The 16,083-nt window shown below is 63.9% G+C and overlaps 2 protein-coding genes across 4 annotated transcripts in view; one reads left to right on the top strand and one right to left on the bottom strand.

The window, feature by feature from the left end:
• The window catches only part of RNFT2 (ring finger protein, transmembrane 2), a 63,540-nt gene extending 59,868 nt beyond the window's left edge, over nt 1-3,672 (bottom strand). For all 3 annotated transcript variants that reach the window (XR_008631416.1, XR_008631415.1, XM_055147015.1), the window contains exons 1-3: nt 3,540-3,672; nt 1,823-1,972; nt 1,266-1,324 (exon numbers count right to left, since the gene is read on the bottom strand). Coding sequence is in view for 1 of the 3 variants with exons in the window: in XM_055147015.1 (XP_055002990.1) it covers nt 1,266-1,324; nt 1,823-1,846 (83 nt within the window). In the remaining 2 variants the exon portion in view is untranslated. The remainder of the gene's footprint in view (nt 1-1,265; nt 1,325-1,822; nt 1,973-3,539) is intronic.
• Nucleotides 3,673-3,858: 186 nt separating this feature from the next.
• Nucleotides 3,859-12,963, top strand: SPRING1 (SREBF pathway regulator in golgi 1). The gene is made up of 5 exons (XM_004611065.2): nt 3,859-4,104; nt 10,204-10,360; nt 11,722-11,873; nt 11,957-12,070; nt 12,518-12,963. Exons 1-5 carry the CDS (start codon nt 3,994-3,996, stop codon nt 12,599-12,601), a joined length of 618 nt encoding a protein of 205 aa, XP_004611122.1. The 5' UTR covers nt 3,859-3,993; the 3' UTR covers nt 12,602-12,963.
• The last annotated feature ends 3,120 nt before the right edge of the window (nt 12,964-16,083 follow it).

Here is a 16,083-nt window from a genome sequence, read left to right as displayed (position 1 = left end):
TCGGAACCTTGCAAGCACTCCAGCCCCTCACGGGTGTTTGAACGGTGTCGTTTGTGGGACATCCACTAACTATAGGGCCCAGATGGTTTTGCCTCTCACCTGAGACCCCGAGCCCACCTCCTGAACCCCTCCTTGAGCTCACTATCGCCCTGCCACCCCAGCCCCCAGCCACCCAGAGCTGGGCTCATCCCATGAGAGCCCACTCAGCAGCCTGGCACCACCTTTTTTTTGCTTTTTGGGTCACACTCGGCGATGCACAGGGGTTACTCCTGGTTCTACACTCAGGAATTACTCCTGGCGGTGCTCAGGGGACCATATGGGATGCTGGGATTCGAACCCAGGTCGGCTGAGTGCAAGGCAAACACCCTATCCGCTGTGCTATTGTTCCAGCCCCCACCACCTTTATTTTTAAATTATTATTATTATTATTATTAGTTTTGCTTTTTGGGTCATACCCGGCGATGCTCAGGGTTTACTCCTGGCTCTGCACTCAAGAACTACTCCTGGCGGTGCTTGGGGGACCTTATGGGATGGTGGGAATCGAAACCCGGTCGGCTGTGTGCAAGGTAAATGCCCCACCCGCTGTGCTATCACTCCAGTCCCCTGCCACCACCTTTATCTGAATCACTGCCTTTATCTGGTCGCCACATTGCGACTTGCTTTGTGCAGAAAACCCAATAATATCAGTAATCCATAGTTTGCCATGCACTTTCTGCTCCTGATACCCCTGCATCTCCCTCCCAGCCCTGCAGGATTTCGTGAGTCCCCTCTCCTGGGACATGTGGGGACAATAAGTCTTTTGATGGCCTTAGCCCCCACATAGTAGCCCTGTCCACCTCCATACTGTGGAATCTGGTGGGTGCAGCCACCGGCGGAGGGGACCCAGGGGCTCCTGGCCCACCTGGGCTTAGAAAATTACCAAAGAGAACAGCACGGGGTTGCGTGGAGACTGTGGCTGTGCAAAGTTGCCTGCTACCCAATCAGCTTTCTCCCTCAGAGACAGCCAGATTTTCTTTTTGTTTGTTTTTTGCTTTTTGGGTCACACCTGGCGATGCACAGGGGTTACTCCTGGCTCATGCACTCAGGAATTACTCCTGGCGGTGCTCAGGAGACCCTATGGGATGCTGGGAATTGAACCCAAGTTGGCCACATGCAAGGCAAATGCTCTACCCTCTGTGCTATCGCTCCAACCCGAGACAGCCAGTTTTGGGGGACCTCTGAGCACTCCCAGAGTCCTCAGCGGGCAGGAACCAGGGGTCACCTACCTTTCAGGTGGAACGTTATCTGTGTTGCTGCTGTGGCGTCTCTGCATTTTCCTGAGGGCCTGAAAGTCAACACAGGGCGTGAGCAGGAGGCCCCTGACACCCCGTCAGTGCAGGCCGGACACGGTGCCGGGGAAACTTCGAAAGGTACCGCCCGTCCCTGGCATCCCCAGAGAACTGTGGACATTCCTCCAACCCGGGGTCTGGGTCTCTTAAGCCGTTCAACTTCCCAGTGCCACACCCCATGCCAGGAAGAAAGAGCGTTCGTCCTATTCCACAGAGGAGAATGCTGAGCGTGTGAGGGGTGGAAGTACCCAGGGAGAGGGGACTAAGTTGTGAGCTAAGAGTGGGGGTGAGGGCTTGTGATAAGAAGACATGCTGTGTGGACTGACATTGTCCCCTACTTGCTGTGTGACTTCTGGACAAGTCAACAACCTCTCTGTGCCCTAGGCAGAGCACCTGTTCCACAGCACCTGTTCCACAGAAAGCCAAGCTTCCTTCCCGTCTGCACCTGCAGTAAAGCAGCCCTCCGTGTGCAGATTCCCACGGGGACACATCACCTGGTTCACTGAGACGAGCCACATGGACTTCAGAACTCCATGCTGGTGACACCCGAAGGGGGCATTCGGGGTTCCCGAGGGGGTGTGGCCACAGGATCACCAGGAAAGCAGGACTCGTCCTCCTCTTCCTCTTCCCGGACTTCGGGAGACCTGGATGGGGGAGAGATGGTCAGAACGCTCTGTCCTCCGACACCGCAGCCGAGATAGAGTCCTGGGGCGCCCAGCAGCAACTGACTCTGGTGCTCCATATCTCTGCTAGCCTCTCACGGGCCCATCCCCAGACCCCTGATGACGGAGACAGTCTTTGAGCATTTTATTCCTGTTCTTTAACTTCGAGTTCTGATAGGGTGACACAGTGGCATGTGTGAATCTCTGCTGGCTTCCCATTGCGATCGGAACAAAAGTCAAACTGTTTGTGGTCCTCGGGCTGGGCTAGAGCAAGCCGCCTGCTTCCCTCTGGCCACACAGTCCTTTCTAGCCCCAACGCAGAGCTCTTGGTGCTTCTGGTCCCCCTCCCTGGAACGCTGTTCCTTGGGGTCAGCTCCGGGAGGGCCAGTGTCACCACTTCCCAGAGGTCGTCTCCCTTCACTCCCTGACCCATTGTGGTATCCGCCTAGAAGCACTTCTCGTTTATTTGCATGTTTGCTTATTTATGATCTGTCTCCCATGAAAAATGCAAATTCCCTCCTTTTCCTCGGCATCCAGAGTCTTGCCTGGCACAAAGACACCCTCATCCTGCATTAACTCAATGAACGAGCTTATGGGGTCTCTGAGATACCTTTGCCCAGATGCCTGGTTATCTCCTTCCCTTTGTCCTAGAGAAGAAACAAAGGCAAAGACTTCCCATAAACATGCTTAGCCTCCTCGAACTTTTGTGTGTATGTATAAGGACCAAAGGTAGCACTCTTAGTTCAGGGTGCAATAACTGGTTGTTAAACGACATCCAGATTCTAACCAGACTTCTTAAGGGAGCAGCATTTGTAAATCACCAAGGCCACCAAGATTAGAGAAACAAAAGCATGCTCCTTTGGATAATCAGCTAAGAAATGGCTTTTTAGCATTTTCACACGTTAGAAAGGCTCATTACATGAATATTTTTCAAGAACTTGTCATCTCAGCTTAATAGCCCCCTCCCCCAAATGATACCCCCTACCCCCTCCATCACTGACAGATCCTCAGGGAATATAAGATACAGCATCCCAAAGTTACCACCCCTAAATTCGACACAGCCTCCTAAACCACAGACCCCAGTTTTGACTTTCAGATGCTTGCTTTTGAAGGGGGATTTTCAGACGCTATGTTGGAAGCAGGCCCTACGCACTTATTCCCATGCAGAATTCTGAAATGCATTTTTGCACGTGAGATGAATCAGAACGACTGTAGGCAATGCCTTCAACCTTCTGTTCCGTTCATTGCACAACTTTATGAAAGCTCAGCCCGCGACCTGTCGACGCAGGCGATGCTTTAAGTTGCACCCCGAGCCCGTTACATGACTGCACGGGTAAATGCCAGCAGAGGAGCATCTTCAGCCTCATTTGCCCTGGGAGCCGGCAGGTGCACACTCGATACATCGCTGACAGCATTTTTCACTCCGTTGCGCTGAACCCGGCAACGAGGGCTCAGCGCAAAGCACCTGAAAGGTTGCGAGGGCAGGAGGCGACACCGGCTATCGAGGTGATAAAACAAAAACCGCGTTGTCTTTTTTTTTTTTTTTTACCTGCCCAGACAATTCAGCAATCACAGCGGCATCACTCGCGTCCTTCCCAGCCAATCCCAGGCGCGGCCCGGGGAGCACGTGACTTCCGAGTGCTTCCGGCCTCGGCTCAGGCTCTTTTTCGGCTAGGGTGCCGGGCGGCGCTAGGACCCGGGGCACGGCCACGCGCGCGGGACCCCCCCCCCCCGCGATCGCCCGCCCCCTTCCTGAGCCTCTGCCAATAGAAAAGCGGCCACGCTGCAGCGACCAATAGCGCGGAGGCTGGGAGAGGCCGCCCGGGGACGCGGGCGGCGGGGGCGGGGCGGGGCGGAGTCACGTGGGGGCGGCGCGCGCAGCCTGCCGGGAGCGGGCTGAGCCGGGGGGCCGCGGCCGGCGTCCGGCGCGCAGCATGCGGCTGCGGCCAGCGTAGTAGTGGCCATGCCGCCCGGGCCCCGGGGCTGCCCCGCTGCGCGCCGGCATGGTGAACCTGGCGGCCGTGCTGTGGCGCCGGCTGCTGCGGAAGCGGTGGGTGCTCGCTCTGGTCTTCGGCCTCTCGCTCATCTACTTCCTCACCAGCACCTTCAAGCAGGTGAGGGGCCGCCGGTCACTTCGCTCCCCTGGACACTCGAGGGCGGGGGAGTCTCTGCAGCCAGGCTGGCTTGCGGGGGGGGGACCTGCTCCTGCAGCCGCGCTTGCCCGGGTGTCCGCCCTGGGGCCCGTGCACCCGCCCTGGGTCCACCCCCTCCACCCCCTTGTCCCCAAGGCCTGGGCTGCGGGGTCCCAGCCTCGGCTATTTCCTCCCCTGGTGTCCACCTGCAGGGTCGTGTGCTCAGAGGGGGACACGCATGTGTGTATGTGTGCATGTCTGGCGCGGGGCCGTGTCCAGCCCCGCCCACCATGTCCCTGCAGGAGGGGCTCCCTCCCTCCCGGGCACGGCCAACCTGGGCTGGGGTCTGCGTCTCGCCCCCGCCCCTTCTGTCTTTCTGGGCCACCGTGGGAACCGGCACGTCCCTCCGGCGCTGCCCAGTCGGTCTCCAAGCCTAGCCCGAGCGCCTGCAGGACACGCCTCCCTCTGGTCGCCCCCCGGAGCCTCCGCTCTCTGTTCCCTTCTCCCTCGCCCGGGCCACGGGGGTCACAAGTGTGGGTCCAGGGAGCGGGAGACGGAAGGTGTCTTCCTCCTGGATGTGTAGCCCATAAGGGGCGCCTGAAAGGGGGCTTGGAGGATGCATCCCCCGCTTCCCGCCTTCAGCACTCCCGCTGGGACACCGGCATCTCCCAAGGTCACGTCATTACCCCACAGCTGGTGGGCTGGGACTATCTCCTGCAGAGACCCGGGTCCTCCAGTTGCAGACTGGTGACCCCTGGCGCCCCCGAGTAGTTCCCGCCCGGCGTGTGACCCCACTGCTGACCTGTCTGCGAGCCTGTCCCATGTCTGCTGTTGCAAGTTCAGAGCCTTCCAGGACCTAGCGGGCTCGGAGCTGGTGATGGGTCCCCCCGACACCCGCGATCTCCAGTCACCCTTGCTGAGTGGCATCCTGTTCCCCCCGGAGCCCACAGCTGTGTCCCGCCCTCCTTCCCGCCTCCCCCCTGCACTGTACCCCGCAGGACCACCCGGCACGGCTTCCTGCTTCCTTGGGCTGCTCCTGCCTCCGCCACAGCCTCCTTTACCCTCTGGGTTTGAGGGACTCCGGACTTGCCCCGCAGAGCCGCAGCGTATTTCATCGTGTCCCTCCGTTTGTTCGGCCGGTGATGGACATTTGGGCTGTGTCCACCTCTGTGGGTCTTCAGGATGAAGCGTGCTGGACCTCGCAGGCTGGGCAGTGTGCAGCGGCCTCCCGCTGGCCCTGGGGTCACAGGTGACGGTGACTATGTTTAACTTGTCCAGCCGCCAGGAGCTTCCAGAGTCGCCACCCCATTTACAGGAAACTTTTTTTTTTTTTTGCTTTTTTTTTGGGGTCACACCCGGCGATGCACAGGGGTCACTCCTGGCTTTGCACTCGGGAATGACCCCTGGCGGTGCTCAGGGGACCATATGGGATGATGGGAATCGAACCCGGGTCGGCTGCGTGCAAGGCAAACGCCCTCCCCGCTGTGCTATTGCTCCAGCCCCCTCTACAGGGAACTTTTAAGGAACCAGCCTTGCCAAGCGTTGGTGGAGTGTCAGAGAAGATGTCCCCTAGTTACCAGGAGCCCATCCCCGCCCCCCAAAAACTCACCAGCGTCCAGCTCTGTCTGGGTGAGGCCGGTTTCCCGATCCCACCCACGTCCCCAACTCTGGCTTAGAACTCGAGCTGAAATGTGGAGTTGCGGGGAGAGTGTCAGGGTCGACCTTCCTTGAGGTCAGGGGTACCAGGGTCTGTGTGAGGGTGAAAACCTGGCTGCCCCTCACTGGGTTTAAAGAGCCCAACAAGACGTTTTTCACCGAAACTGCTCATGGGTGCCATTTAGATTCTTGTTACTTTCGGATCGGTCACTTAAGCCTGTCCAGCGTCAGCTGTCGTTTTTGATACTGCACAGAGCAGTCGCCGGGCCCGGAGCAACCCCCACCTCAGGACACGGGGAGTCCTTAAGGAAGGGGTTCTGGGGCTGGGACCGGGGTGCGGCCTCTCTCCGGCCGGCTGCGTCCCCTCTGCGCCCGGCCGCCTCTCCTGGGTGGCTCTTGCTCTGCTGGGTGGCGGTGATCCGGCCGAGAAGGGGCAGGGCGGGTGCTGGTCGGGGTTCATGGAGACGAGACTGTGGAAACCCCCCTCTGGGCTCCCGGGACCCCCGACTGTGCATGGAGCAGACACAGCCGCCTTTGCCCAGGGGAGAGCCGGTCACCTCCGCTGCCCCGAGTCCTCTGTCCTGGTGGCCGTGATGCTTGGGGGGATGGTAGAAATGGAAGCGACAGGGGCTGGAGCAATAGCACAGCGGGTAGGGCATTTGCCTTGCACGTGGCTGACCCGGGTTCGAATCCCAGCATCCCATAGGGTCCCCTGAGCACAGCCAGGGGTAATTCCTGAGTGCAGAGCCAGGAGCAACCCCTGTGCATCGCTAGATGTGACCCAAAAAGCAAAAAAAAAAAAAAAAGAAATGGAAGCGACAGCCCAGAAGGGCTGGGTGCTGGGGCTGGGTGCCCACACGGAGGGGGCCGACGGGCCTGGTGAGCGCTGCCAGGTGGCGTGGGCTCGGGCCGGCAGGGGGGCACGAGCACTGGCCGTGCCTGGCCGGTCGGCTGCCACCTCTCCACTCCTGTCTTCAGCCTCTCACGCCTGCCCCCCCCAGACAGACCTTGGCACCCGGCTGGCAGACTGGTGGTTTTCAGCCTTCCTGCCCTTTGGCCCGGAGGTCGTAGGCCGCCGTGCCCGATGGAGCTGGGCGCAGAGCCGAGAGGGCTGGCGGTGTTTTCAGGGAGGCCTGCTGGTCCGGCTGCCCGGGGCTCCGGCCTTACCCGCGGATGCTGGCATGGCCCGCGGGCGACTGCAGCTCGGACGCATCACGGATCACAGTGCGGCATCTGCGTGCTCAAGTCTCGGGAAACCAGGGGAGGGGGGTCTCAGGCCGTTCATCCTGGGCGGCCACTGCTTTGCTCTGGCCTGGCTTCTCGTTCAGGGGGAGCCGTCCGGCCCCGGCTCTGACCCCAACGCACGGTGTGAAGGGACGTGCGAGCCCTGAAGGAAAAGCATACGTGCCCGGGCCGGAGCCCGAGCCCAGCGGGGAGGGCGTTTGTCTCGTACGCGGCCGACCAGGTTCCATTCCCGGCACCCTGAGCCTGCCCGGAGGGATCCCTGAGCACAGAGCCAGGAGCAACCCCTGAGCACCGCTGGGTGTGGCCCCAAACCCAAGCCAAAAAAGTAAAATGAAAAACCTGTGCCCCGTAAGGACGAACTGACCGTGGAGGTAGGCCAGAGTCTGGGCGGAGGTTGAGGCCCCTCTGGGTCCCGGGGACGGAGCCGCCTTTGCTGGTCCTGCGGGTCCATTTTCACGTTTGCTGCCGTGTCACACCCCTGTGCTTGCACATCCGGTCAGCATCCTCTGGCAGATCACGGCCGCACGCCCTTGTCCGAGAACTTGCGTCCTGGCAGGAGGACCGGCCGGACTGTTGGCGGATGGTCGGGAGCGCGTGGCTCTGTCAGAGCTCAGGTTGGCCGAGTGTCGGGTGGTCAGGCAGCCCCGCCTCCCAGGCCTCTCTGCAGTGACAGCCCAGCCGGGCTGTGTGCGGGGCCGTCCCGAAGCCGGGGTTTTTGTTTGTTTTTCTTTTTGGGTCACTCCCGGCGATGCTCAGGGGTCACTCCTGGCTCTGTGCTCAGGAATCACCCCTGGCGGTGCTCAGGGGACCCTTTGGGGTGCTGGGGATTGAATTTGGGTCGGCTGCGTGCAAGGCAAACGGCCTCCCCGCTGTGCTGTCGCTCCAGTCCCACACCCTGCAGCCTTGACCGGTCGGTCCTGCAGAGCCCAGGGGCCGGGCTGGCTTCCTCCTGAGAAATGCAGTGTCTTTGCTCCCCACGCCCCTCGCTGGAGCCTCTCTCTCTCTCTCTCTCTCTCCTGGCTTTGGAAAAAATTGGGCTGAGCAGAAATGCAGCCCCCCGCCCTACCCCCCCAAGGACAGCTGTGCCCTCACTGACCTCAAGGCCGTCGGGCAGGGCCAAGGCGAGGCTGCAGCCTTCAGGCGGTGAGACCACCGGAGATGTCCGGGCAGGTGGGCCACGAGCAGCCCTGGCTCTGCCGCCACGGACTGTTCAGGGCAGTCGAGAACCCCGGCGGCCAGGTCTCGCGGGTGCGTCCTGGAGAGGGGGAGGGGGAGGCACGTCTCCCGCCGGCAGGGATGGGGGCGTCCCGGAAGCCTGAGGCTGCAGGCGTCCAGGTAACATAAGCTGTGGGCATGTTCCAGCCAGGAAGCGCCAGGAAGTGCCAGGTGCGAGGCAAGCATCTTCTCTGTACTTACCTGTCAGGCCCAGGGCTCGACGCAACGTGTGTGTGTGTGTTTGTGTGTGTGTGTGTGTGTGTGTGTGTGTGTGTGTGTGTGTGTGTGTGTGTGTGTTGGTTTGGGGCCACCCCTGGGCTCGACACAACACGGCAGAAGTCAGAGGCGCGAGATGGAATTGTGGACCATTGCGGGGGCGGGGGGGGGATGTTTGTGTGTGTGTGTGTGTGTGTGTGTGTGATTGTGGACCATTTGTGTGTGTGTGTGGTTGTGGACCATTTGGGGTGTGTGTGTGTTGGTCTGGGGCCACCCCCGGTGGTGCTCAGGGGTGACTCCTGGCTTAGGGGACCCTATGGGATGCTGGGGATTGAATTCGGGTCACTCTTGTCGGGCCCCGGGACCCTTCAGGGATGCTGGAGATCAGATCCAGGTGGGCTGCCTGAGGCAGGCGCCTTCCTCACTGTACTGGACTCTGGTACTTTAATTGTTTTTCTTTTTAACTTTTTGTTTTCTTTCAAACTTCCAAGTGTTGGGGTCTGGAGCAATAGCACAGTGGGTAGGGCGTTTGCCTTGCACGCGGCCAACCCGGGTTCAGATCCCAGCATCGCCGGGAGTAATTCCTGAGTGCAGAGCCAGGACTGACCCCTGTGCATCGCCGGGTGTGACCCAGAGAGCAAACTTCTAAGTTCTGGAGCTAATTGCAGGTGTGCCGAAAGCTGCAAGGACGTTCGCTCCCCCTGTCCCGTCCACTCGCCTTTCTAGTGGCCTCTTGTGGTCGTCACGTTCACGTTCATTTTAAATCTTAAATCGCCTGAAGCCCTGAGCAGTTTCAAAAAACGGATTCACCACGGTGTTAGCGGGGTGTTAATGGCGTTAACACCCTCTGTCCCTCCCAGTCTACGGGCTGTAGGGTGTCTCTTCCTACCATCGTCTTGGCACTTTCCAACCTGTATCGTAATTATTATCTTCACATACTGAGTCATAATATACGCACACGTTTCTGGGACCTGCTTTTCTCCTCTTAATGACACGCCCCGTAGGGGACGTCTGCAGCCCTGCCTGTGTGAGCACCACCCGGGGTGTGAGCACGGGGCTCGGAGCTGCTGCTCTGCCTCGGCCTGGAGGGACTCAGACCGGGTGCGGGACTCAGGGGGGCGGGGGGGGGGGGGCTCAGGTTCCACGCGGGCCAGCGGCCTCACCGGGGCCTGCCGTAGGCCGTGGCGCTGCCGTTTCCCGTCTCCGCTCCTGAAACCTGCCGGACCCCGTCTGGGCGGTGCCTCCTGCCCGCGCCGGTCAGCGCCGATGTGTGTGTCTGTGTCCGGCGCCCCGGCGGTTCCCAGGTGGCTCCGAAGAGATGGGCCCCTTCGTGTGTGTATTTCGTTTGGGGTTTGGGGGCCACCCCTGGAGATGCTCGGGGCTTCCTCCGGGCCCTGCACTCGGGGGTCACTCCTGGCAGGGCTAGGGGGACCTGAGGGGATGCCCGGGACGGAACCCGGCGAGGCTGACGCCCTCCCCGCTGGGCGCTCGCTCAGGCCCCGAGCGTTCATCTGTTTTCTACAGCGTCTCACTGCGGCCGGCACACGGCCCCTGCTCCCGCAGGGACCCTGCACGGGCGCCGGGCACGGTGGGGGCAGGATGGGAGAGTCAGCGGCCCCCGTGAGACGCCCGCCTGGGGAGTCTCGGGCCCCCAGCCGTGGGCGGGGGAGCCTGAGGGGGCCGCCTCGGCCCCTGTCCCCCTTGGCGCCCTGGCCTGACGCCCCCCCGCCCCCCCCCGCCTCTCTGCAGGAGGAAAGGGCCGTGCGAGACCGGAACCTCCTGCAGGTCCACGAGCAGGAGCCGCCCATCGCGTGGAAGGTGCAGTTCAACCTGGGCAACAGCAGCCGCGCCAGCGACCAGTGCCGCAACTCCGTCCAGGGCAAGCTGCTCATCACCGACGAGCTGGGTGAGCGCCGGGCCCCCCGCCCTCCCCCCCCCCTCCCTGCCCACACTGCCCACCCCCCGCCTGCACCCGCCCGTCCCCCCCTTCACCGGCCCCCCTCCCACCACCCGCACTCACCCATTCCCCCCCCCCGCATTGGCCCCCCCTACCACCTGCACCCGCCCGTCCCCCCCACACTGGCCCCCCCACTGCCCACCCGTTCCCCCCACCCCGCACTGCCCCCCCCACCGCCCGCACCCGCCCATTCCGCCCCCCCGCCCCCCCCCCCCGCACCGGCCCCGGGGCTGGGAGCTGCAGGTCCTGCCCTCACGCTGTGGCCACCGGCCCTCGGACCTCCTCGCCCTGTCGTCCTCCTCTGAGCTTTGTTTGTCCCTGGCTTGGCCAGTGGGCACAGCAGGGGGGCGGTGACCCGGCTCCCAAGCGTGCGCCCACGGGTGCTTGACCCACTCGGATCTGGGGGGCAGAGTCATGAAGGAGACACGGGGGGGGCCCGTCTGCCCGGTGACGGGGCAGGGGGAGGGTCAGGCAGAGCCCCAGAAACACCCGCCAGGGCCCGAGAATCCGCCCCCTGGGTGTTTCGTGAACGGCGGTGCTCTGGCCTTGCTCCCGGCTCTGCTCGGGGCCCACCTCTCGGGGCTCGGGGGACCTTGTTGGGGGCCGGGGATCAGACCCGGCGTGCCAGGCAGGGACGCCGCTCACTGCACTCTCTGTCCGGCCCCCGGGTGGCTCGAGGAGCAGCCGGGAGCCCCGTGTCCCCCAGAACTGGGTCGAGAGGCTTCCGCGGCCCCTGGTATTGCGGGAGTGCGCGGTGGTTTCTGCTGCTGCTCGGGCTATTGGGCGCCTTCCCTGAGGGATGGAATGTTCTGGAGCAGCTGCCTGTCGCTGGGCGCTTCCCCGGGCCTCGTGAAGGCCTCCTTGTGCGTCCCCGTCCTCCCTGGAGGCAGGGAGGGTCTGTGCTCGAGGAGGGTTGCTCTGCCCTTGGCCGGGGCCCACTCGGGCGCCCAGCCCCCAGCCCCTCCCCCGGGCCTGCTTCGAGATTCTGGAACCGCGGCTGATGGTTGGAGGGGACGGCTGAGACGGCGGGAAGCGAGGGAGCTCGTCAGAGAAGCCGCCTCCCTGGAGCCGGGCCTGGGCCCCGCCCACGGCCCGGATTCCCCCGGGAATGTTTCCTGACCTTCCTTTGGAGGGGAACGGGGTGTCGGTCTCCTTCCGGGGCAGAGGGACGCCCCACCGTGGGGACCTGGGGGCCGTGCCCGCATGGGGACGGGCATGGGCCGCTCCGTAGGGCCGCCCTCCCGGGTGGGGGGGGTGTCCACACCCGGGCGTGCGGCCGCGGGGGTCCCAGCCAGCCCTCCGCCCTGCAGGGTACGTGTGCGAGAGGAGGAACGTGCTGGCCACCGGCTGCTGTGACGTCCGCGCGCCGACCACCAGGCTGCACAGCTGTGACGGCTGCTCGCCCAGCGGCTGCTGCGGCGCCTACGAGCTCTGCGTGTCCTGCTGCCTGCAGCCCAGCAAGGTGGGGCTCCCGCGGGGCGGGCCGAGTGTCCCCGACCGCCCGCTCGGCCGGCCGCGGTGACCGTCCCGGGCCTGTCTCCGCAGCAACCCCTGCTGGAGCGCTTCCTGAGCCGGGCAGCCGCGGCCTTCCAGAACCTCTTCATGGCCGTCGAGGACCACTTCGAGCTCTGCCTGGCCAAGTGCCGAACCTCGTCCCAGGTCGGGGGGCCGGGCTGGGGGCTGGCGGGGCCAGGGCGGCGGGGGGGTCTCGGCTGAGAACACTCACTTGTGCCAAGTGTCCCGCTCCCGGGAGGCCCTTTAAAGCCGGGACAGAGGGGCCGGAGCAATAGCACAGCGGGGAGGGCGTTTGCCTTGCACGCGGCCAACCCGGGTTCGATCCCCGGCATCCCATATGGTCCCCTGAGCACCACCAGGAGTAATTCCTGAGTACAGAGCCAGGAGTGACCCCTGAGCATCGCTGGGTGTGACGCGAAAAGCAAAAAAAAACATAAAGCCGGGACAGACGCGGTTCCCGCCCGGCCCCCTCCGGGAACGTCACCCCGGTTGGCTCCAGAGCTGCGCGTCCTGCTCCGGGGGGGTGGCGGGCGGCACGCGGCTCCCCGAGAGGGCGGCGGCCACTCACGCCCTTGTCCCTCCTGCCCGCAGAGCGTGCAGCATGAGAACACCTACCGGGACCCCGTGGCCAAGTTCTGCTACGGGGAGAGCCCGCCCGAGCTCTTCCCCGCCTGAGCGCCCCGGGCCCGCCGTCCCGCTCGGGAAGGACAGTGCCAGCCCGGTGGGGCCGGGGGCTGCTGGCGGGTTGGGGCACGCCCCCCCGAGATTCGGGTGACTCACGCTTCGCCCAGGGACCTTCGCTGTCACTTTATTTATTGGACTCCTCTGACTGGTGGGGGAGAGACGCCTCGTACGGAGAAACGCTTTGCCTTGGTCCTCGGACATAGTCCGGAAGACTGACTCGGCCGGTCACGCTCCTGGATTAAATGCTGGGTCCCCAGGGAGGGCTGCTTAACCGGTTTCCGCCCCCCGAGACACTTTTACCTGATCCTGGTGTACAAATCAAACATGTGCTGACAATAAATCACATTCACTCATGTATGGAGTTGGTTTCTGTCGGGCTGTTGGGGTGGGGACTGAGGGCGTGGTGGGCGGGGCTCACCCAGTGCTGCTCGGGAAACACCCCGGGGGGTGCTCGGGTGACCCCCCCCCCCCCGAGTGCTGGGGACCAGATGGGGCCGGTTGCAGGGCCGGCGGCCGCCTCCTGCCCCATGTGGGCTCTCCGGCCCCTCTGCCCTTCCTGCCGCGGCCCCGTCCCAGCCTGGTCCCTTTGGACGTGGCCTGGTGGCAGCCTGGCCCGGCCTCTCCCGTGGGCAGCCCTGCACGGCCGCGGCCTCCCCGTCTCGCGTGGGCGGGAGTGGTGGCGAGCCCGGCTGTGCTCTGGCCGCTTTCCCGGACCAAGTCTGCAGCGCGAGTACCCGAGGGACTGTGGGTGGTGCTGTGCAGAGTCACCCCTGAGACTTCACCGCAGAACCCAAACAAACACTTCCTCTCCGGCCCCGGGCTCCGTCCTTCCTGCAGCCTCGGCAGCCCGGCCCCCAGCTGACCCGCCCGTGTCGCCTCCCTGGAGGAGGCTGCGTTTCCGCCGTCCCGGCCAGAGCAGCGAGCGGCCGCCCCGGGTCACCGGCACTTGGCCACGGGGGTGTTTTCTGTCCTCGCGTCCACCACGGGTGCGTCGCTGTTCTGGAAATCCACACCGCACCCTCCGAGTGACCCCCCGAGAGAGCCCAGCCGGGAAGGCATTAGCCTCGCACGCAGCTGACCCGGGCTCAATTCCCAGCATCCCACACAGTCGGTCGCCTGAGCACCGCCAGGAGCGATTCCTGAGTGCAGAGCCAGGAGCGACCCCTGAGCATCGCCGGCTGTGACCCCAAAGTCAGAATAGGGCGTCCCGGCCCCACCGCACTGCACTCGGACCCCAGCTCCCAGGCGAGCAGGTTGGTACCTGTGGCTGCGGCTCACCTCAGCGCCGGGCGGGGCGGGGGGGGGCAGGGAGGCGTATGGTTCCCTGGGGGACGCCGCCACGCCACGCCACATGCCATGCCACGCCTGCCCTCCGCCAGGCTCTGACGCCGGGCAGCACCAGGGCTGCAGGTGAGCCAGAGGCTTGGGAGAGGTGGGAGGGGGCGGGCCCCGCCCCACTCTTCCTCCCGGGGCCCTCGGCCGCCTCGAGGCCTGCCCGCCCGAGGGCACCGTCGGCTGCCTCGCTGCTGTTCCCTTTGTGCCAAGCTCTGCCTGTTTCCAGGCTGGATTCTGCCCTTTGGGGGGGTTCCCGGAGAGGGGTGGGGGCCCCTCGGCCTTGGGGCTCCGCACATGCCTTCCTGCTCTGCCACAGAGCCTGTGCGCTCTCTCTCTCTCTCTCTCTCTCTCTCTCTCTCTCTCTCTCTCTCTCTCTCTCTCTCTCTCTCTCTCTCTCTCTCTCTCTCTCTTAATTAATTTCTTTTTTATTGAATCACCATGTGGAAAGTTACAAAGCTTTCAGGCTTAAGTCTCAGTTACACAGTGCTCGAACACCCATGCCTTCACCAGTGCACATATTCCACCACCAAGAACCACAGTAAACCTCCCCCCGCCCCCCACCTCCCCAGAGCCTCTGCTCTCTTCGAGGCAGTGGAGTGGCACGTGGGTTTTGCCGTTTATTACCCAGGAGGGATGGCACGGCCGGGCCTCGCCTTGGCCACATCTTCCCTTCATAATAATTTGGGTGGTTTTGGGGCCACACCCGGCGGTGCTCAGGGCTTACTTCCTGGCCCCCTCGCTCCTGGGGGACGTCGGGGGGACTCAGGCGGGGGGCATGTGCGGTGCCAGGGGTCACACGCAGACTGGCCGTGTGTGCACCAGGCGAGTGCCCTCCCTGCTGTCCTGTCGCTCTAGCCCCTTTCCTAAAGGAAACCCGAGCCAGCCCTGGCCGCCCCGTATTCCCCAGAAGCTTGGACTCAGCCCAGCACCACGTGGGGCTTCTCACCGCCCTCGGGGGCAGCAGCCGGGGACAGTGTCGGCGTTTCTTGGCCGCAGCTGGGCCAGGGTGCACGTTCCCAGCAGGTGCCACTCGGGGTACAGCCCCGCGTCCTAGGGCACATGCAGCTCCCACGGCCCGGGATGACCCCAGCTCCCTGGCCCAGATGGCAGCGGGGCTGGGCGGGCGGGCGGAGGAGGGGGGAGCCCGGGTCATATTCCACCCCCCACACTCCCCGTCCACGGGAGACGCTGATCTGGTTACATTCCCGCCCTTGCTGCCCGCCCTGCTCCAGCCCCGCTGATTAAATTACCCCCAAGTCCAGGGGAGCGAGAGCTGCTTCCTCGCAGGGTCTTACCAGCTGGCAGGTCCCTGCCCGGCCCTGCCCCGGGCCCACCCCACGTGGCAGGGCCCTGCGGCCGCCGCCTTCAGTGGCAGCTTGCATGGAGGGCCCGGGAGCAGGGGGTCTCCGGAGTCACCTGGGAGCAGGGAGGAGCCGCTGGCCTGAGGGCCCCTTACCCTTCACAGGGCACCAGCTCAGTTTTGGGCCCCGGGGCCCCTTTTCGCTGCGGCCTGCTGAGAGGGGGGATAAAGTGGCCCCCGTGGTGCGTCTGCCTGGAACCTGTGACCTCCGGTCGGAAGGGGAAGATGAGGCCCCGTGGCCCGCGGCTGTGCGTTCGTAGGCCCAGGGCTGGACGTCCCTGCCAGAGACGTCCCTCGCGGGCTCGTCCTGTGCTCGGGGCCACCTGGGCCCTGGGTCTTGGCCTCATTCATTGGCTCATGTGGGGCTGGAGCGATAGCACAGCGGGGAGGGCGCTTGCCTTGCACGCGGCCAACCTGGGTTCGAATCCCGGCATCCCATAGAGTCCCCCTGAGCACTGCCAGGAGTAATCCTGAGTGCAGAGCCAGGAGTGACCCCTGTGCATCGCTGGGTGTGACCCCAAAGGAAAAAAAAATCAGTGCATGTGTGGTGTGGCGCTTTGGGCCACTGAGGACCAGGAGGTCGAGACCCAAAAGTGGCCCTCGGTGAAGTTTGAGAGCGAGGGGCGCCCACAGCCACGGCCCAGGAGTGAGGACTCACAAATAACCCTCACACACCCTGTTCCCGGGGCTGAGGCGGTGACGGCGGTGTAGACGGTGTGTGCCGTGTACGTGGCCGTGGGGACGCTAGACGTGTGGCAGCCGTGGGTACGGTGTAGGC

This window comes from Sorex araneus, chromosome 9, assembly GCF_027595985.1.
Source record: "Sorex araneus isolate mSorAra2 chromosome 9, mSorAra2.pri, whole genome shotgun sequence".
Lineage (NCBI taxonomy): Eukaryota > Metazoa > Chordata > Mammalia > Eulipotyphla > Soricidae > Sorex > Sorex araneus.
This window is presented reverse-complemented; position numbering and strand designations above follow the sequence as displayed.

Excerpts from the sequence above, each read along its gene's own strand:
- SPRING1 (XM_004611065.2), top strand. The coding sequence starts at position 3,994 with ATGGTGAACCTGGCGGCCGTGCTGTGGCGCCGGCTGCTGCGGAAGCGG. Across the intron at positions 10,361-11,721 it reads GCTCATCACCGACGAGCTGG|GGTACGTGTGCGAGAGGAGG; the intron begins GTGAGCGCCGGG and ends TCCGCCCTGCAG. Across the intron at positions 12,071-12,517 it reads AGTGCCGAACCTCGTCCCAG|AGCGTGCAGCATGAGAACAC; the intron begins GTCGGGGGGCCG and ends TCCTGCCCGCAG.